The 18,039-nt window shown below is 48.3% G+C and overlaps 1 protein-coding gene across 7 annotated transcripts in view; it reads left to right on the top strand.

The window, feature by feature from the left end:
* Positions 1-18,039, top strand: part of LOC115117655 (inositol 1,4,5-trisphosphate receptor type 3-like) — a 62,653-nt gene that overhangs the window by 41,167 nt on the left and 3,447 nt on the right. For all 7 annotated transcript variants that reach the window (XM_065005233.1, XM_065005227.1, XM_065005231.1 and 4 more), the window contains exons 33-52: positions 1,618-1,743; positions 1,893-2,013; positions 3,318-3,499; positions 3,777-3,925; positions 4,121-4,229; positions 4,386-4,476; positions 4,623-4,798; positions 7,648-7,795; positions 8,017-8,165; positions 9,593-9,793; positions 9,953-10,063; positions 10,178-10,273; positions 10,409-10,510; positions 10,634-10,717; positions 11,911-12,021; positions 12,175-12,367; positions 14,614-14,733; positions 14,976-15,148; positions 15,321-15,485; positions 15,644-15,833. In XM_065005233.1, the coding sequence (XP_064861305.1) occupies positions 1,618-1,743; positions 1,893-2,013; positions 3,318-3,499; positions 3,777-3,925; positions 4,121-4,229; positions 4,386-4,476; positions 4,623-4,798; positions 7,648-7,795; positions 8,017-8,165; positions 9,593-9,793; positions 9,953-10,063; positions 10,178-10,273; positions 10,409-10,510; positions 10,634-10,717; positions 11,911-12,021; positions 12,175-12,367; positions 14,614-14,733; positions 14,976-15,148; positions 15,321-15,485; positions 15,644-15,833 (2,797 nt within the window). The remainder of the gene's footprint in view (positions 1-1,617; positions 1,744-1,892; positions 2,014-3,317; positions 3,500-3,776; positions 3,926-4,120; positions 4,230-4,385; positions 4,477-4,622; positions 4,799-7,647; positions 7,796-8,016; positions 8,166-9,592; positions 9,794-9,952; positions 10,064-10,177; positions 10,274-10,408; positions 10,511-10,633; positions 10,718-11,910; positions 12,022-12,174; positions 12,368-14,613; positions 14,734-14,975; positions 15,149-15,320; positions 15,486-15,643; positions 15,834-18,039) is intronic.

Consider the following 18,039-nt stretch of genomic DNA (forward strand, 5'->3'; position numbering starts at 1 on the left):
CAAGATTGTATCCTGTATTTTAAGCCTTTTCCAGAAATGAGAATTACATCAAACATGAAAGCGATTGTCTGAAGATGGAGCTGGACCAAATCAAATCAAATTTTATTTGTCACATATACATGGTTAGCAGATGTTAATGCGAGTGTAGCGAAATGCTTGTGCTTCTAGTTCCGACAATGCAGTAATAACCAACAAGTAATCTAACTAACAATTCCAAAACTACTGTCTTATACACAGTGTAAGGGGATAAAGAATATGTACATAAAGATATATGAATGAGTGATGGTACAGAGCAGCATAGGCAAGATACAGTAGATGGTATCGAGTACAGTATATACATATGAGATGAGTATGTAAACAAAGTGGCATAGTTAAAGTGGCTAGTGATACATGTATTACGTAAGGATGCAGTAGATGATATAGAGTACAGTATATACGTATGCATATGAGATGAATAATGTAGCGTATGTAACATTATATTAGGTAGCATTGTTTAAAGTGGCTATTGATATATTTTACATCATTTCCCATCAATTCCCATTATTAAAGTGGCTGGAGTTGAGTCAGTGTGTTGGCAGCAGCCACTCAATGTTAGTGGTGACTGTTTAACAGTCTGATGGCCTTGAGATAGAAGCTGTTTTTCAGTCTCTCGGTCCCAGCTTTGATGCACCTGTACTGACCTCGCCTTCTGGATGATAGCGGGGTGAACAGGCAGTGGCTCGGGTGGTTGTTGTCCTTGATGATCTTTATGGCCTTCCTGTGACATCGGGTGGTGTAGGTGTCCTGGAGGGCAGGTAGTTTGCCCCCGGTGATGCGTTGTGCAGACCTCACTACCCTCTGGAGAGCCTTACGGTTGTGGGCGGAGCAGTTGCCGTACCAGGCGGTGATACAGCCCGCCAGGATGCTCTCGATTGTACATCTGTAGAAGTTTGTGAGTGCTTTTGGTGACAAGCCGAATTTCTTCAGCCTCCTGAGGTTGAAGAGGCGCTGCTGCGCCTTCTTCACGATGCTGTCTGTGTGAGTGGACCAATTTAGTTTGTCTGTGATGTATATGCCGAGGAACTTAAAACTTACTACCCTCTCCACTACTGTTCCATCGATGTGGATAGGGGGGTGTTCCCTCTGCTGTTTCCTGAAGTCCACAATCATCTCCTTAGTTTTGTTGACGTTGAGTGTGAGGTTATTTTCCTGACACCACACTCCGAGGGCCCTCACCTCCTCCCTGTAGGCTGTCTCGTCGTTGTTGGTAATCAAGCCTACCACTGTTGTGTCGTCCGCAAACTTGATGATTGAGTTGGAGGCGTGCGTGGCCACGCAGTCGTGGGTGAACAGGGAGTACAGGAGAGGGCTCAGAACGCACCCTTGTGGGGCCCCAGTGTTGAGGATCAGCGGGGTGGAGATGTTGTTGCCTACCCTGTTGTTGCCAGCCCTAAAAAAGATAAAGGGACAGTTTGATGAAAAAGCTTTAAATAAAAAGGTTAAAATGCAGGCTTGTCCCATGATGGCGTGAAACAGAGGGCCCTAGCAGGGTCATACTGCCTGACCTGACCCGTGGGTCTTTGGGTAAAGTGACCCCGGCCTTTCATCTATAGTTCTTGTCCTCTCTAATCCCTCTAGGTGTGTAACAAGAGAGAGAAGCGTCTGACTGACCCAATCCTGGAGAAGTACATCATCAACGTGGTGTTTGACACCGTCAATGCCTTCTTCAGCTCCCCCTTCTCTGAAAACAGCACCTCTCTACAGGTCAGCACACTGCTGCTGCCTACTCAGAGGCTTTGTCATGATATAACGTTTACTGTAGAGCCTGTGTATTGTCTTACAGTGTTTGTGTAGTCAGGAAGTGTAATGAATTCTCATTGTGTGACTCTGATATCCTCTGTGCCTTTAACCAGACCCACCACACCACAGTAACACAGCTGCTCCAGTCTAGCATGCGTCTGCTGGAATGTCCCTGGCTGCAGCAGCAACACAGAGGCCTGGTGGAGACCTGCATCCGTACCCTGGCTCTGACAGGTGAGACGGACCTACTACAGGGCCCAGAGGTGGGCTACAGTCAGGGCCATACAGGGCCCAGAGGTGGGCTACAGTCAGGGCCATACAGGGCCCAGAGGTGGGCTACAGTCAGGGCCATACAAGGCCCAGAGGTGGGCTACAGTCAGGGCCATACAGGGCCCAGAGGTGGGCTACAGTCAGGGGTATACAGGGCCCAGAGGTGGGCTACAGTCAGGGCCATACAAGGCCCAGAGGTGGGCTACAGTCAGGGCCATACAGGGCCCAGAGGTGGGCTACAGTCAGGGCCATACAAGGCCCAGAGGTGGGCTACAGTCAGGGGCATACAGGGCCCAGAGGTGGGCTACAGTCAGGGGCATACAGGGCCCAGAGGTGGGCTACAGTCAGGACCATACAGGGCCCAGAGGTGGGCTACAGTCAGGGCCATACAGGGCCCAGAGGTGGGCTACAGTCAGGGGCATAAGGGTCCAGAGGTGGGCTACAGTCAGGGCCATACAGGGCCCAGAGGTGGGCTACAGTCAGGGGCATAAGGGTCCGGAGGTGGGCTACAGTCAGGGCCATACAGGGTCCAGAGGTGGGCTACAGTCAGGGCCATACAGGGCTCAGAGGTGGGCTATAGTCAGGGGTATACAGGGTCCAGAGGTGGGCTACAGTCAGGGGCATACAGGGCCCAGAGGTGGGCTACAGCCAGGGGCATACAAGGCTCAGAGGTGGGCTACAGTCAGGACCATACAGGGCCCAGAGGTGGGCTACAGTCAGGGGCATACAAGGCTCAGAGGTGGGCTACAGTCAGGGCCATACAGGGCTCAGAGGTGGGCTACAGTCAGGGGCATACAAGGCTCAGAGGTGGGCTACAGTCAGGGGCATACAGGGCCCAGAGGTGGGCTACAGTCAGGACCATACAGGGCCCAGAGGTGGGCTACAGACAGGGGTATACAGGGCCCAGATGTGGGCTACAGTCAGGGGCATACAGGGCCCAGAGGTGGGCTACAGTCAGGACCATACAGGGCCCAGAGGTGGGCTACAGTCAGGGCCATACAGGGCCTAGACACACAAGGTCAAATTAAGTCGGGGGGCGGCAGGTAGCCTAGTGGTTAGAGCGTTGGACTAGTAATCGAAAGGTTGCAAGATCGAATCCCCGAGCTGACAAGGTAAACCGTTCCTAGGCTGTCATTGTAAATAAGAATTTCTTCTTAACTGACTTGCCTAGTTTAAATAGATATAACTTAAGATTGTTCTACATCGTTTGAATGGTAGGTTAACTGCCTTGATCTTAATGATGACTTTCTCCAATCTTATGTGTGCAGCGAAGAACCGCTCCATATCCCTGCCCCTAGACCTGGAGTCTCAGATCACCACCATGCTGAGCAGCAGTTCCCTCAACTCTCTGTCCCGCTCCAACCCCAACTACAAGAGCTCCACCCGCTCCAGCCGCCCCTCCGCCCCCAACAACCCCTGGGACTACAAGAACATCATTGAGAAGCTGCAGGTTGGACCCATAATCCACCCTGCTCCCATTCCCCTCCTGTGTCCATCACTTTATCCAGCCATAGCCACAACAGAAAGAGCAGTGGGAAAATTCCTTGGCCTCCGTCTCTCTTCACTGTCCTTGAGGGTTTGGTGTTTGACCCAGCGGGGTTATAACCCTGTCCCTTCTCTCTGTTTGCCTGTGATGTAAACATTGTTCCTCTACACTCCATCTTTTATCGTATTGTGTGTTGATATTTTAATAATAAAAATGAAAGCTAGATTTGATTCATGTTCAGGACATCATCGGGACTCTGGAGGAGCGTCTGAAGCCGCTGTTGAACGCAGAGCTGTCTGTTCTGGTGGATGTCCTGCAGCAGCCTGAACTCCTCTTCCTGGAGGGAACGGAAGCACGGCAACGCTGCGAATCAGGAGGCTTCATCTCAAAGTAAGCCAAGGGACTGACCTTCTGAGGTGGGGAGGGTGTATTTATTTACCAACGCAGTGGAATTTACAGATACACATTTTTCCAAATGCTAAGTTAAAGGGCATTCCAATGAATAGTTTTAGTTCAATAGAGTGGAGCAAGTCTTGGTAAGAGTTGGCGGAGGTCTAACATTGTCACTGTGTACCTGTGGCTCAGACTGATTCAGCACACTAAAGCCTTGATGAACTCCGACGAGAAGCTCTGTATCAAGGTTCTGAGGATTCTGCAGGAGATGCTCATACGTACACTGGACTTTGACGAGAAGGTGAAGACTCAATGACCAGTCAGTGTAGGTCTGGTAGATTGACCAGTAGAATATCTGAGTGCATTTAATAAAGGTTTTATGAAGGTGTGTAATTGAGGTACTATTTGGGTAAGAATCTAACCATGTTTTTTTGTGACTGAATTTCTCATCAATAAGGGGATTGCACTGAGGAAGGTGCTGCTACAGAACTACCTGTTCACCAACAAGAAGAACAACAAGGCAGAGCTGGTTGAACTTGGAGCAACAGGTTTGTTTATATTCAGCTTAGAACAAGATTATTACTGACTGTTCCTATTTACAGTGTGTTAATGTGCATGTCTATACTGATTGTGTTCCTATTTATACTGTGTTCCTGTTTACAGTGTGTGTTAATGAGTTAATGTGTATGTCTAGGTGCTGAGCAGGAAAGGGACTGGGTGGCTGTAGCTGCTATTCAGTGTCATCTGGACAGGGAGGGTGGGACTAAGCTCTTCACCGACCTCATAATGAGTACCAAGAACAACAAGATTTTCCAGGAGAGCATCCAAATGGCCATATGTCTGATGGAGGGGGGCAACACAGAGATACAGGTAGGCTATAATATAGGAGAGCACCCAGATGGCCTTAGGACTACTGGAGGAGAGCAACACAGAGATACAGGTAGGCTATAATATAGGAGAGCACCCAGATGGCTTTAGGACTACTGGAGGGGGGCAACACAGAGATACGGGTAGGCTATAACACAGGAGAGCACCCAGATGGCCTTAGGACTACTGGAGGAGGGCAACACAGAGATACAGGTAGGCTATAACACAGGAGAGCACCCAGATGGCCTTAGGACTACTGGAGGGGGGCAACACAGAGATACAGGTAGGCTATAACACAGGAGAGCACCCAGATGGCCTTAGGACTACTGGAGGGGGGCAACACAGAGATACAGGTAGGCTATAACACAGGAGAGCACCCAGATGGCCTTAGGACTACTGGAGGGGGGCAACACAGAGATACAGGTAGGCTATAACACAGGAGAGCACCCAGATGGCCTTAGGACTACTGGAGGGGGGCAACACAGAGATACAGGTAGGCTATAACACAGGAGAGCACCCAGATGGCCTTAGGATTACTGGAGGAGGGCAACACAGAGATACAGGTAGGCTATAACACAGGAGAGCACCAAGATGGCCTTAGGACTACTGGAGGGGGGCAACACAGAGATACAGGTAGGCTATAACACAGGAGAGCACCCAGATGGCCTTAGGACTACTGGAGGGGGGCAACACAGAGATACAGGTAGGCTATAACACAGGAGAGCACCCAGATGGCCTTAGGACTACTGGAGGAGGGCAACACAGAGATACAGGTAGGCTATAACACAGGAGAGCACCCAGATGGCCTTAGGACTACTGGAGGGGGGCAACACAGAGATACAGGTAGGCTATAACACAGGAGAGCACCCAGATGGCCTTAGGACTACTGGAGGGGGGCAACACAGAGATACAGGTAGGCTATAACACAGGAGAGCACCCAGATGGCCTTAGGACTACTGGAGGGGGGCAACACAGAGATACAGGTAGGCTATAACACAGGAGAGCACCCAGATGGCCTTAGGACTACTGGAGGGGGGCAACACAGAGATACAGGTAGGCTATAACACAGGAGAGCACCCAGATGGCCTTAGGACTACTGGAGGGGGGCAACACAGAGATACAGGTAGGCTATAACACAGGAGAGCACCCAGATGGCCTTAGGACTACTGGAGGGGGGCAACACAGAGATACAGGTAGGCTATAACACAGGAGAGCACCCAGATGGCATTAGGACTACTGGAGGGGGGCAACACAGAGATACAGGTAGGCTATAACACAGGAGAGCACCCAGATGGCCTTAGGACTACTGGAGGGGGGCAACACAGAGATACAGGTAGGCTATAACACAGGAGAGCACCCAGATGGCCTTAGGACTACTGGAGGAGGGCAACACAGAGATACAGGTAGGCTATAACACAGGAGAGCACCCAGATGGCCTTAGGACTACTGGAGGGGGGCAACACAGAGATACAGGTAGGCTATAACACAAGAGAGTACCCAGATGGCCTTAGGACTACTGGAGGGGGGCAACACAGAGATACAGGTAGGCTATAACACAGGAGAGCACCCAGATGGCCTTAGAACTACTGGAGGGGGGCAACACAGAGATACAGGTAGGCTATAACACAGGAGAGCACCCAGATGGCCTTAGGACTACTGGAGGAGGGCAACACAGAGATACAGGTAGGCTATAACACAGGAGAGCACCCAGATGGCCTTAGGACTACTGGAGGGGGGCAACATAGAGATACAGGTAGGCTATAACACAGGAGAGCACCCATATGGCCTTAGGACTACTGGAGGAGGGCAACACAGAGATACAGGTAGGCTATAACACAGGAGAGCACCCAGATGGCCTTAGGACTACTGGAGGGGGGCAACACAGAGATACAGGTAGGCTATAACACAGGAGAGCACCCAGATGGCCTTAGGACTTACTGGAGGAGGGCAACACAGAGATACAGGTAGGCTATAACACAGGAGAGCACCCAGATGGCCTTAGGACTACTGGAGGGGGGCAACACAGAGATACAGGTAGGCTATAACACAGGAGAGCACCCAGATGGCCTTAGGACTACTGGAGGGGGGCAACACAGAGATACAGGTAGGCTATAATATAGGAGAACACCCAGATGGCCTTAGGACTACTGGAGGGGGGCAACACAGAGATACAGACACAGGAGAGCACCCAGATGGCCTTAGGACTACTGGAGGGGGGCAACACAGAGATACAGACACAGGAGAGCACCCAGATGGCCTTAGGACTACTGGAGGGGGGCAACACAGAGATACAGACACAGGAGAGCACCCAGATGGCCTTAGGACTACTGGAGGGGGGCAACACAGAGATACAGACACAGGAGAGCACCCAGATGGCCTTAGGACTACTGGAGGGGGGCAACACAGAGATACAGACACAGGAGAGCACCCAGATGGCCTTAGGACTACTGGAGGGGGGCAACACAGAGATACAGACACAGGAGAGCACCCAGATGGCCTTAGGACTACTGGAGGGGGGCAACACAGAGATACAGACACAGGAGAGCACCCAGATGGCCTTAGGACTACTGGAGGGGGGCAACACAGAGATACAGACACAGGAGAGCACCCAGATGGCCTTAGGACTACTGGAGGGGGGCAACACAGAGATACAGACACAGGAGAGCACCCAGATGGCCTTAGGACTACTGGAGGGGGGCAACACAGAGATACAGACACAGGAGAGCACCCAGATGGCCTTAGGACTACTGGAGGGGGGCAACACAGAGATACAGACACAGGAGAGCACCCAGATGGCCTTAGGACTACTGGAGGGGGGCAACACACTGATCATTTTTGTGGATTTTCTTCAGAACTCCTTCTACAAGCTGATGATGGGGGACAACAAGTCAGAGAAATTCTTCAAGGTCCTCCACGACCGGATGATAAACGCTCAGATGGACATCAAGGCCAACGTATCAGTCAGCGTGGGAGAGATGACTAACAAAGACCTTCATACTGGTGAGAGGGACACAACTCTGATCTCAGATAGTCAAATGCAGGTTTCGACTGTCGTGGTTATGAAATAATTATTGTAATTGACAGAAAAAACTATGATTGTGTGTCAATGACTACGTATTGTACGTAAGTCTATATGGTACGGGTATATTGTATTTCACTTATATATATTATATTACATTTCACTTCGTTCATGGTTCCCTCCCTGGTATGTCTCCTGCCAGGCTCTGATGGGTCGGTTCAACCTGGCTCCGTTGTCCCGGCCTCTGAGTCTGGTCAGCAAGAGACAGAGATGGGCCCTGCAGTTATCATCATGAAACCCATCCTACGCTTCCTCCAGCTGCTCTGTGAGAACCACAACCAGGACCTACAGGTGGGTGAGAGGCAGAACACGCACAACTGATTCAACTGAAACAGCTACCACTACTACTACTGCTACCACTACTACTGTTACTGCTACTACTTTTACTACTACTACTGTTACTACTACTACTAAGACTGCTACTACTACGGTTACTGCTACTACCACTACTACTACTGTTACTACTACTACCACTAATACTACCATTACTACTTATGCTACTGTTACTACTACCACTACTACCACTGTTACTACTACTACCACTACTGTTACTACTACTACCACTACTACTACCACTACTGTTACTACTACTACTACTGCTACGACTACTGTTACTGGTGCTGCTACTAGTACGACTACTGCTTCTACTGATACTACTGTTACTGCTTCTACTGATACTACTACTGCTAATGTTACTACTACGACTGTTACTGCTGCTACTAGTGCTGCTGCTATTACTACTACTACTAGTAGTACTACTACTACTGCTGCTACTACTGATACTGCTGCTACTACTGATACTGCTACTACTACTGATACTGCTACTACTACTGATACTGCTACTACTACTGATACTGCTACTACTGATACAACTACTGCTACTACTACTACTGATACTGTTGGTACTACTACTACTTTTACTACTGATACTGCTACTACTGATACTGCTACTACTACTACTACTGATACTGCTACTGCTGCTACTACTGCTACTACTGACACTGTTGCTACTACTACTACTGTTTCTACTACTGTTACTACTGCTACTACTACTACTACTACTGATACTGCTACTACTGATACTACTACTACTACTGATACTGATACTGCTACTACTACTACTACTACTACTGCTACTACTACTACTACTACTACTACTACTGATACTGCTACTACTGCTGCTACTACTGATACTGATACTACTACTATTACTACTGATACTGCTACAACTACTGCTACTGCTACTACTACTACTGATACTGTTGCTACTACTACTACTGTTACTACTGTTACTACTACTGATACTGCTACTACTGTTACTACTACTGATACTGCTACTACTGTTACTACTACTAGTACTGTTATTACTATTACTGTTACTACTACTACTACTGTTACTACTACTACTACTGTTAATACTGATACTGCTACTGTTACTACTGATACTACTACTACTACTACTACTACTGTTACTACTACTACTACTGTTAATACTGATACTGCTACTGCTACTACTGTTACTACTACTACTACTGTTACTACTGATACTGCTGCTGCTACTACTACTACTACTGCAATTTACTTTCTGCTGAGGTCTAAACAGTCAGTCGTCATTATACAAAACTCACCTATGAGGTAGCTACGGGTGATGAAACTGAAAATGGTCTGTTTAACCCAGCGACCCAACATGACTGACCATCCTTCCCTTTCCCTCCCAGAACTTCCTGCGCTGCCAGAACAACAAGACCAACTACAACCTGGTGTGTGAGACACTGCAGTTTCTGGACGTCATGTGTGGCAGCACCACAGGAGGCCTGGGCCTGCTGGGCCTCTACATTAACGAGAGCAACGTGGTCCTCATCACCCAGACCCTGGAGACGCTCACAGAGTACTGCCAGGGCCCCTGCCACGAGAACCAGGTCAGATAATCGCACACAGTTCGACAGAATTGTTTTTTTTTCTTCAGACAGATACTTTGATAATACCGCCAGAAATTAGGTTTATTAAAAGTTCTGTGAGGTTAAAGACATAACACAGATACTTTGTCATGTTGTGATAATAACTGTCTGTTTCTGTAGACCTGTATAGTGGCCCATGAGTCCAACGGCATCGACATCATCACAGCCCTCATACTGAATGACATCAGTCCTCTGTGTTGTTACCGCATGGAGATGGTGCTGCAGCTCAAGGTTCACTTCCTGTTGTTCTACTTTATAAATATAGATCTCTGTGTCCTAACTCCTCTCTGTGTCGTACCTCTGAAATGACATGGTCAGTGACGGTATTGTTTCTCCTGTTTCCAGGACAACGCCTCCAAGCTGCTGCTGGCTCTGATGGAGAGTCGCCATGACAACGAGAATGCAGAGAGGATACTGTTTAACCTCCGACCTCGGGAACTGGTCAGAGCAAAGACCCATCTCTTATTCTTTCTCCTCATTCTTCTTTATAACTAACCTCTAAAACGGCCACACACAGAACGGTACAGAATTGTACAGTAGACGTCAGCCTACATCAGTATTCTACTCTGCCCCCAGGTAGAGGTGATAAAGAAAGCCTATCAGCAGGAGAGTGAGTGTGAAGTTGGAGTGGTGTCACCTCAAGAGGTCGGCCACAACATTTACATCCTGGCACTTCAGGTAATGGTCCTCTTCAGATTAACGAAGTATATTTATGCACTCCTTTAATAACGTAATTAGTTAATGTTAGAGAATAATGCTTTCACCTGTTATGCTTATGATTGTGGGACATGTTTTGGTCAGCTGGCGAGGCACAATAAGATCCTGCTCAATCTGCTGAAACCTGCAAAGAGGACCGAAGCAGGAGAGGAGGGTATATCCTCTATGGTCAGTGGTTCTCGCTCTCGTTTCATCACGTTTGTCTGTTCATTCTTTGTAGCCTTTCTAACGTGTGTTTATTTTAAAGTCCGTTCGTTTGTACAAGGTTTCAGTATATCTGGTTTTCTTATTAATTGGACGAAGTTGTCCTGTGAACGGCCTCCCTTCACATTACCTCTACGTCTATGCTACAGCTGCTCACATCAATGGTAGCAGACTCACTGCAATCTTTGTTTAACAACGGATTTTAATATAATAAGATAATTAGCAGACGCTTTTATCCAAAGCGTCTTAGTCATCTGAGCATACATTTTTTAAAACATTTTTTTTTAATTATTATTATTTTTTACATATGAGTGGGACCGGGAATCAAACCTACTATCCTGGCATTTGCATATCCGTACTTCGTTTATATGCCTGGAAACGGTTTAACATAAACCATGCCTTGGAAGGAGTAGCTGTGGATCTAGAAGTCTGCTAAATGACTTAAATGTAATGTAAATGTAGAATGGAAACACAAGCTGAATGGGGAAAGCCAGGATGTTTTGATTCACTAATGATGCTCTCTGATGTTGTTAGTCCTACTCCAGTCTTCTTGGGGGGGGGTAGAAGGTGCTCAAACTATATATTTGTTTTACCTTTAAGCGTGTGTACATTACTGGGATATTGTTTTTCAACAGGAAAAGTTCAAAAAGAGCAGGAGAGTTTCTCCCGTTGACTTCCTGTATGAACCTCTGTTTCTCCTGCTGACTTCCTGCAGCTGAACCTCTGTTTCTCCTGCTGACTTCCTGTAGCTGAACCTCTGTTTCTCCTGTTGACTTCCTGCAGCTGAACCTCTGTTTCTCCTGCTGACTTCCTGCAGCTGAACCTCTGTTTCTCCTGTTGACTTCCTGCAGCTGAACCTCTGTTTCTCCTGTTGACTTCCTGTAGCTGAACCTCTGTTTCTCCTGATGACTTCCTGTAGCTGAACCTCTGTTTCTCCTGTTGACTTCCTGCAGCTGAACCTCTGTTTCTCCTGTTGACTTCCTGTAGCTGAACCTCTGTTTTCTCCTGTTGACTTCCTGTAGCTGAACCTCTGTTTTCTCCTGTTGACTTCCTGCAGCTGAACCTCTGTTTCTCCTGCTGACTTCCTGCAGCTGAACCTCTTTCTCCTGTTGACTTCCTGTAGCTGAACCTCTGTTTCTCCTGTTGACTTCCTGCAGCTGAACCTGAACAACAGACCTCTCTCTCAGATGTTGAAATCTACGGTGCCGTTGGAGATCGAGGAGCAGGACCCACTGGAGTTCTATGACCAACACACTTCACAGATAGAGGTCTCCACAGCCACACTTCTCCCCTCAATTCACCCCGTACTACAGTAGTCAAGCTTGCTCATTGTGAATAGTCTGAAGTTCACTTGAACTGAAGTGCCCGACTGCAAAAGACCACTGTCCTAACTTGTCCCTGTCCGTCTGTCTTCCGGTCAGATTGTGCGTGAGGACCGCAGCATGGAGCAGATCGTGTTCCCCATTCATCCCATCTGTGAGTTCCTGATGGAGGAGTCCAAGTTCCGTGTGTTCAACACCACCGAGCAGGACGAGCAGGGCAGCAAGGTCACACACTTCTTCCAGCAGGCCTCCTTCCTCCACAACGAGATGGAGTGGCAAAAGAAGCTCCGCAGTAAGCAAAAACAAGCAAAATGTGGCTTAATTCAACCAGCACAATGTTAATATATTACAGTGAGTTATGGAGAGGGCTATGACGCTGAGGTGAAATTATTACGACAAAGAGAGAGAGAATGCCATTTGTACCAAAACTATTGATGTTACATTGTAACACTCGCACCTGTCTTTTCCTACTAAGACTGACTCAACTACTTATTACATTTAACATTACATTTAAGTAATTTAGCAGACGCTCTTATCCAGAGCGACTTACAAATTGGTGCATTCACCTTATGACATCCAGTGGAACAGTAGTGCATCTAAATATTTTAAGGGGGTGAGAGGGATTACTTTATCCTATCCTAGGTATTCCTTAAAGAGGTGGGGTTTCAGGTGTCTCCGGAAGGTGGTGATTGACTCCGCTGTCCTGGCGTCGTGAGGGAGTTTGTTCCACCATTGGGGGGCCAGAGCAGCGAACAGTTTTGACTGGGCTGAGCGGGAACTGTACTTCCTCAGTGGTAGGGAGGTGAGCAGGCCAGAGGTGGATGAACGCAGTGCCCTTGTTTGGGTGTAGGGCCTGATCAGAGCCTGGAGGTACTGAGGTGCCGTTCCCCTCACAGCTCCGTAGGCAAGCACCATGGTCTTGTAGCGGATGCGAGCTTCAACTGGAAGCCAGTGGAGAGAGCGGAGGAGCGGGGTGACGTGAGAAAACTTGGGAAGGTTGAACACCAGACGGGCTGCGGCGTTCTGGATGAGTTGTAGGGGTTTAATGGCACAGGCAGGGAGCCCAGCCAACAGCGAGTTGCAGTAATCCAGACGGGAGATGACGAGTGCCTGGATTAGGACCTGCGCCGCTTCCTGTGTGAGGCAGGGTCGTACTCTGCGGATGTTGTAGAGCATGAACCTACAGGAACGGGCCACCGCCTTGATGTTAGTTGAGAACGACAGGGTGTTGTCCAGGATCACGCCAAGGTTCTTAGCGCTCTGGGAGGAGGACACAATGGAGTTGTCAACCGTGATGGCGAGATCATGGAACGGGCAGTCCTTCCCCGGGAGGAAGAGCAGCTCCATCTTGCCGAGGTTCAGCTTGAGGTGGTGATCCGTCATCCACACTGATATGTCTGCCAGACATGCAGAGATGCGATTCGCCACCTGATCATCAGAAGGGGGAAAGGAGAAGATTAATTGTGTGTCGTCTGCATAGCAATGATAGGAGAGACCATGTGAGGTTATGACAGAGCCAAGTGACTTGGTGTATAGCGAGAATAGGAGAGGGCCTAGAACAGAGCCCTGGGGACACCAGTGGTGAGAGCACGTGGTGTGGAGACGGATTCTCGCCACGCCACCTGGTAGGAGCGACCTGTCAGGTAGGATGCAATCCAAGCGTGGGCCGCGCCGGAGATGCCCAACTCGGAGAGGGTGGAGAGGAGGATCTGATGGTTCACAGTATCGAAGGCAGCCGATAGGTCTAGAAGGATGAGAGCAGAGGAGAGAGAGTTAGCTTTAGCAGTGCGGAGCGCCTCCGTGATACATAGAAGAGCAGTCTCAGTTGAATGACTAGTCTTGAAACCTGACTGATTTGGATCAAGAAGGTCATTCTGAGAGAGATAGCGGGAGAGCTGGCCAAGGACGGCACGTTCAAGAGTTTTGGAGAGAAAAGAAAGAAGGGATACTGGTCTGTAGTTGTTGACATCGGAGGGATCGAGTGTAGGTTTTTTCAGAAGGGGTGCAACTCTCGCTCTCTTGAAGACGGAAGGGACGTAGCCAGCGGTCAGGGATGAGTTGATGAGCGAGGTGAGGTAAGGGAGAAGGTCTCCGGAAATGGTCTGGAGAAGAGAGGAGGGGAGGAGGCCAAGATCTACTTACTATGACTGTGATATATGGTTGTCCCAACTAGCTATCTTAAGATGAATACACTAACTGTCACTCTGGATAAAAGTGTCTAAATTATTAAAATATAAGCTTGGCTCTTCTGATGCCGCTGTCCAAGTTCTACTGGCTTTAATCACTCACTCACTCACTCACTCACTCACTCACTCACTCACTCACTCACTCACTCACTCACTCACTCACTCACTCACTCACCACTCACTCACACTCACACGGATGCTGTGTGGTGATAAAATCAAATCAAATCAATTGTATTTATATAGCCCTTCGTACATCAGCTGATATCTCAAAGTGCTGTACAGAAACCCAGCCTAAAACCCCAAACAGCAAGCAATGCAGGTGTAGAAGCACTGAAGGGTGTTTGTGTTTCAGGTATGCCGGTGCTGTTTTGGTTCTCTCGCAGGATGAGCACCTGGGGCAGCATCTCCTTTAACCTGGCCGTCTTCATCAACCTCATCATCGCCTTTTTCTACCCCTACGACTCAGGCCAAGGTGAGGCTTGTGTGTGTCAGTGGAGGCTGTTGAGGAGAGGACGGCTCATAATAATGTCTGGAAGGGAATGATACCAAACATATGAAAACCATGTTTTATAACAATCGCTGGAATGGAGTGGTATGAGCTGCCCTCCCCTCAGCAGCCTTCACTGGTGTGGGTGTGTTCCCAGAATCCTCATCCTGTGTACTTATTGAAGACAAAGAAACTAAATGTTTCATGTTGTGATTGCTGTCCCCTAGGTGCGATAGACGACTCAATGCTGTCCATGCTGTTCTGGGGCTTCCTGGGTCTGTCTGTCATGGGAATGTTCTCCCAGGGTTACGGCCTCAGGCCCTTCACCGTGGCCCTTATACTGCGCTCCATCTACCACTTTGGCATCGGTCCCACTCTCATCCTACTGGGAACCCTCAATGTAAGCCTCACTTGAGTTCATTCCAACTGGGAGACTAAGTGAAACATTTATGTGGAGGTTAGGATTGGTCTCGTAGGCTTAGAGCCGGGTTCTGTGAAACTTATCGATAAATATGCTGAATATCAATGACAACATGGTGATCCAATGACTGTTCATCTGTTCCTCTCCACAGCTGATAAATAAGATAGTGTTTGTGGTGAGCTTTGTGGGCAACAACGGGACATTTATCATGGGCTACCGTGCGATGGTGATGGACGTGGAGTTCCTTTATCACCTGGCCTACGTTCTGACCAGCACCCTGGGCCTCTGTGTCCACGAGCTGTTCTACAGCTTCCTGGTGGGTGACCCTTATGGCTCACAACGTTATGTTAATAATATTACTGGCAATAAGTACCAATCACCTGGCATTACATCATTCAGCGTACACACACATCTACATACACACAAAGACCCTAGGATTTGTTTTTGCTCTTTTTGTTGTGTGTGTGTGTGTAGCTGTTTGATCTGATCTACCGAGAGGAGACGCTGTTCAACGTGATAAAGAGTGTGACCCGGAATGGGCGCTCCATCCTGCTCACTGCCCTGCTGGCCATCATCCTGGTCTACCTGTTCTCCATCGTGGGCTTCCTCTGCCTCAAGAATGACTTCATCATGGAGGTGGACCCACTGCCTCAGATAACCTCAGGTACTGGACCATGAGACTCAGACAGACCGTGCCGCAGACACCTGACTTACTGGACCATCACCAACTCATTTGCCTTGTGGTTAGAGTGTCCGCCCTGATATTGGGAGTTCCACCCTCGGCCGAGTCATAGCAAAGACTGCAAGAAATGGGGACCCTGATGCACCTCTGCTTGGCACTCAGCATTAAGGAGATAGACTGGGGATAAGGCCCTGCAATAGACTAGCATTCAGTTCAGACCTGGTTTTGTTATTTAAATACATTGTATTTGAGTATTTTCAAATACACATCCCAAAACAAGTACTTTTATTTTAGTATTTGAATGCTTATTTTTAAAACCAAAGTCAACCAAATTGTATTTGAAAGTACACTACACATACATACACCCCTTCCAATTAGTGGACTCGTCTATTTCAGCCACAACCGTTGCTGGCAGGTATATACAATCGAGAACACAGCCATCCAATCTCCATAGACAAACACTGGCATTATAATGGCTGAAGAGCTCAGTGACTGTCAATGTGGCACCGTCATAGGATGCCACCTTTCCAACAAGTCAGTTCGTCAAATTTCTGCCCTGCTAGAGATGCCCTGGTCAACTGTAAGTGCTGTTATTGTGAAGTGGAAAAGTCTAGGAGGAACAACGGCTCAGCCGCGAAGTGGTAGGCCACAGAAGCTCACATAACAGGATCGCAAAGTGCTGTATCATGTAAAAACATCTGTCCTCGGTTGTAACACTCATTACTGAGTTACAAACTGCCTCTGGAAGCAACGGCAGCACAATAACTGTTTGTTGGGAGCTTCATGAAATGGGTTTCCATGGCCGAGCCGCCGCACACAAGCTTAAGATTACCATGCGCAATGCCAAGCGTCAGCTGGAGTGGTGTAAAGCTCGCCACCATTGGACTCTGTAACAGTGTAAATTTGTTCTCTGGAGTGTTGAATCACGCTTCACCACCTGGCAGTCCGATGGATGAGTCTGGGTTTGGTGGATGCCAGTAGGACACTGCCTGCCCGAATGCATAGTGCCAACAGTAAAGTTTGGTGGAGGAGGAATAATGATCTGGGGCTGTAGGGGGATAGGCCCTTTCCTGTTTCAGCATGACAATGTCCCCGTGCACAAAGCGAGGTCCATAAAGAAATGGTTTGTCTAGATCGGTGCCGAAGAACTTGACTGGCCTGCACAGAGCCCTGACCTCAACCCCATCGAACACCTTTGGGATGAATTGATACGCCCGACCTCTCTAACGCTCTTGTGGCTGAATGGAAGCAAGACCCCACGTCAATGTTCCAACATCTATTGGAAAGCCTTCCCAGGAGAGTGGAGGCTGTTATAGCAGCAAAGGGGGGACCAACTCCATGTTAATGCCCATGATTTCTGAATAAGATGTTCGATGAGTACATGTCCACATACTTTTGGTCATGTAGTGTACTTTCAAATACCTGGATTAAATACATGGGAGTGTATTTATGTCAGTGTATTTGAGTCGTTTTTTTGCAAGTACATTCCAATATTCAACTACTTCTTAATACTTGTTTTGAAATGTATTGAAAAGTAATTGGGGTGTACTTGTACATCAAGCTATCTCATGCTACAGAAACCGGATATAGGCTCATGCTCCTATGATACATTATGGCACGCCAAGGCTTGAGAAAGGCTAATTACCTTACTGGACCATCAGACAGGTAGCCTTTACTAGCAGTCAGCGTATGGACGGTACAATAACATATGATAAAAAGCAAACATGTATGGTCATTGGTCAGTGTATGGCAGGGTTCCTGGAGAGCTACCCTCCTGTAGGTTTTCACTCCAACCCTGTTCCTGGAGAGCTACCCTCCTTTACGTTTTCACTCCAACCCTGTTCCTGGAGAGCTACCCTCCTGTAGGTTTTCACTCCAACCCTGTTCCTGGAGAGCTACCCTCCTGTAGGTTTTCACTCCAACCCTGTTCCTGGAGAGCTACCCTCCTGTAGGTTTTCACTCCAACCCTGTTCCTGGAGAGCTACCCTCCTGTAGGTTTTCACTCCAACCCTGTTCCTGGAGAGCTACCCTCCTGTAGGTTTTCACTTTTCCAACCCTGTTCCTGGAGAGCTACCCAACCTGTTCCTGGAGGTTTTCACTCCAACCCTGTTCCTGGAGAGCTACCCTCCTCCTGTAGGTTTTCACTCCAACCCTGTTCCTGGAGAGCTACCCTCCTGTAGGTTTTCAA

This window comes from Oncorhynchus nerka, linkage group LG20, assembly GCF_034236695.1.
Source record: "Oncorhynchus nerka isolate Pitt River linkage group LG20, Oner_Uvic_2.0, whole genome shotgun sequence".
Lineage (NCBI taxonomy): Eukaryota > Metazoa > Chordata > Actinopteri > Salmoniformes > Salmonidae > Oncorhynchus > Oncorhynchus nerka.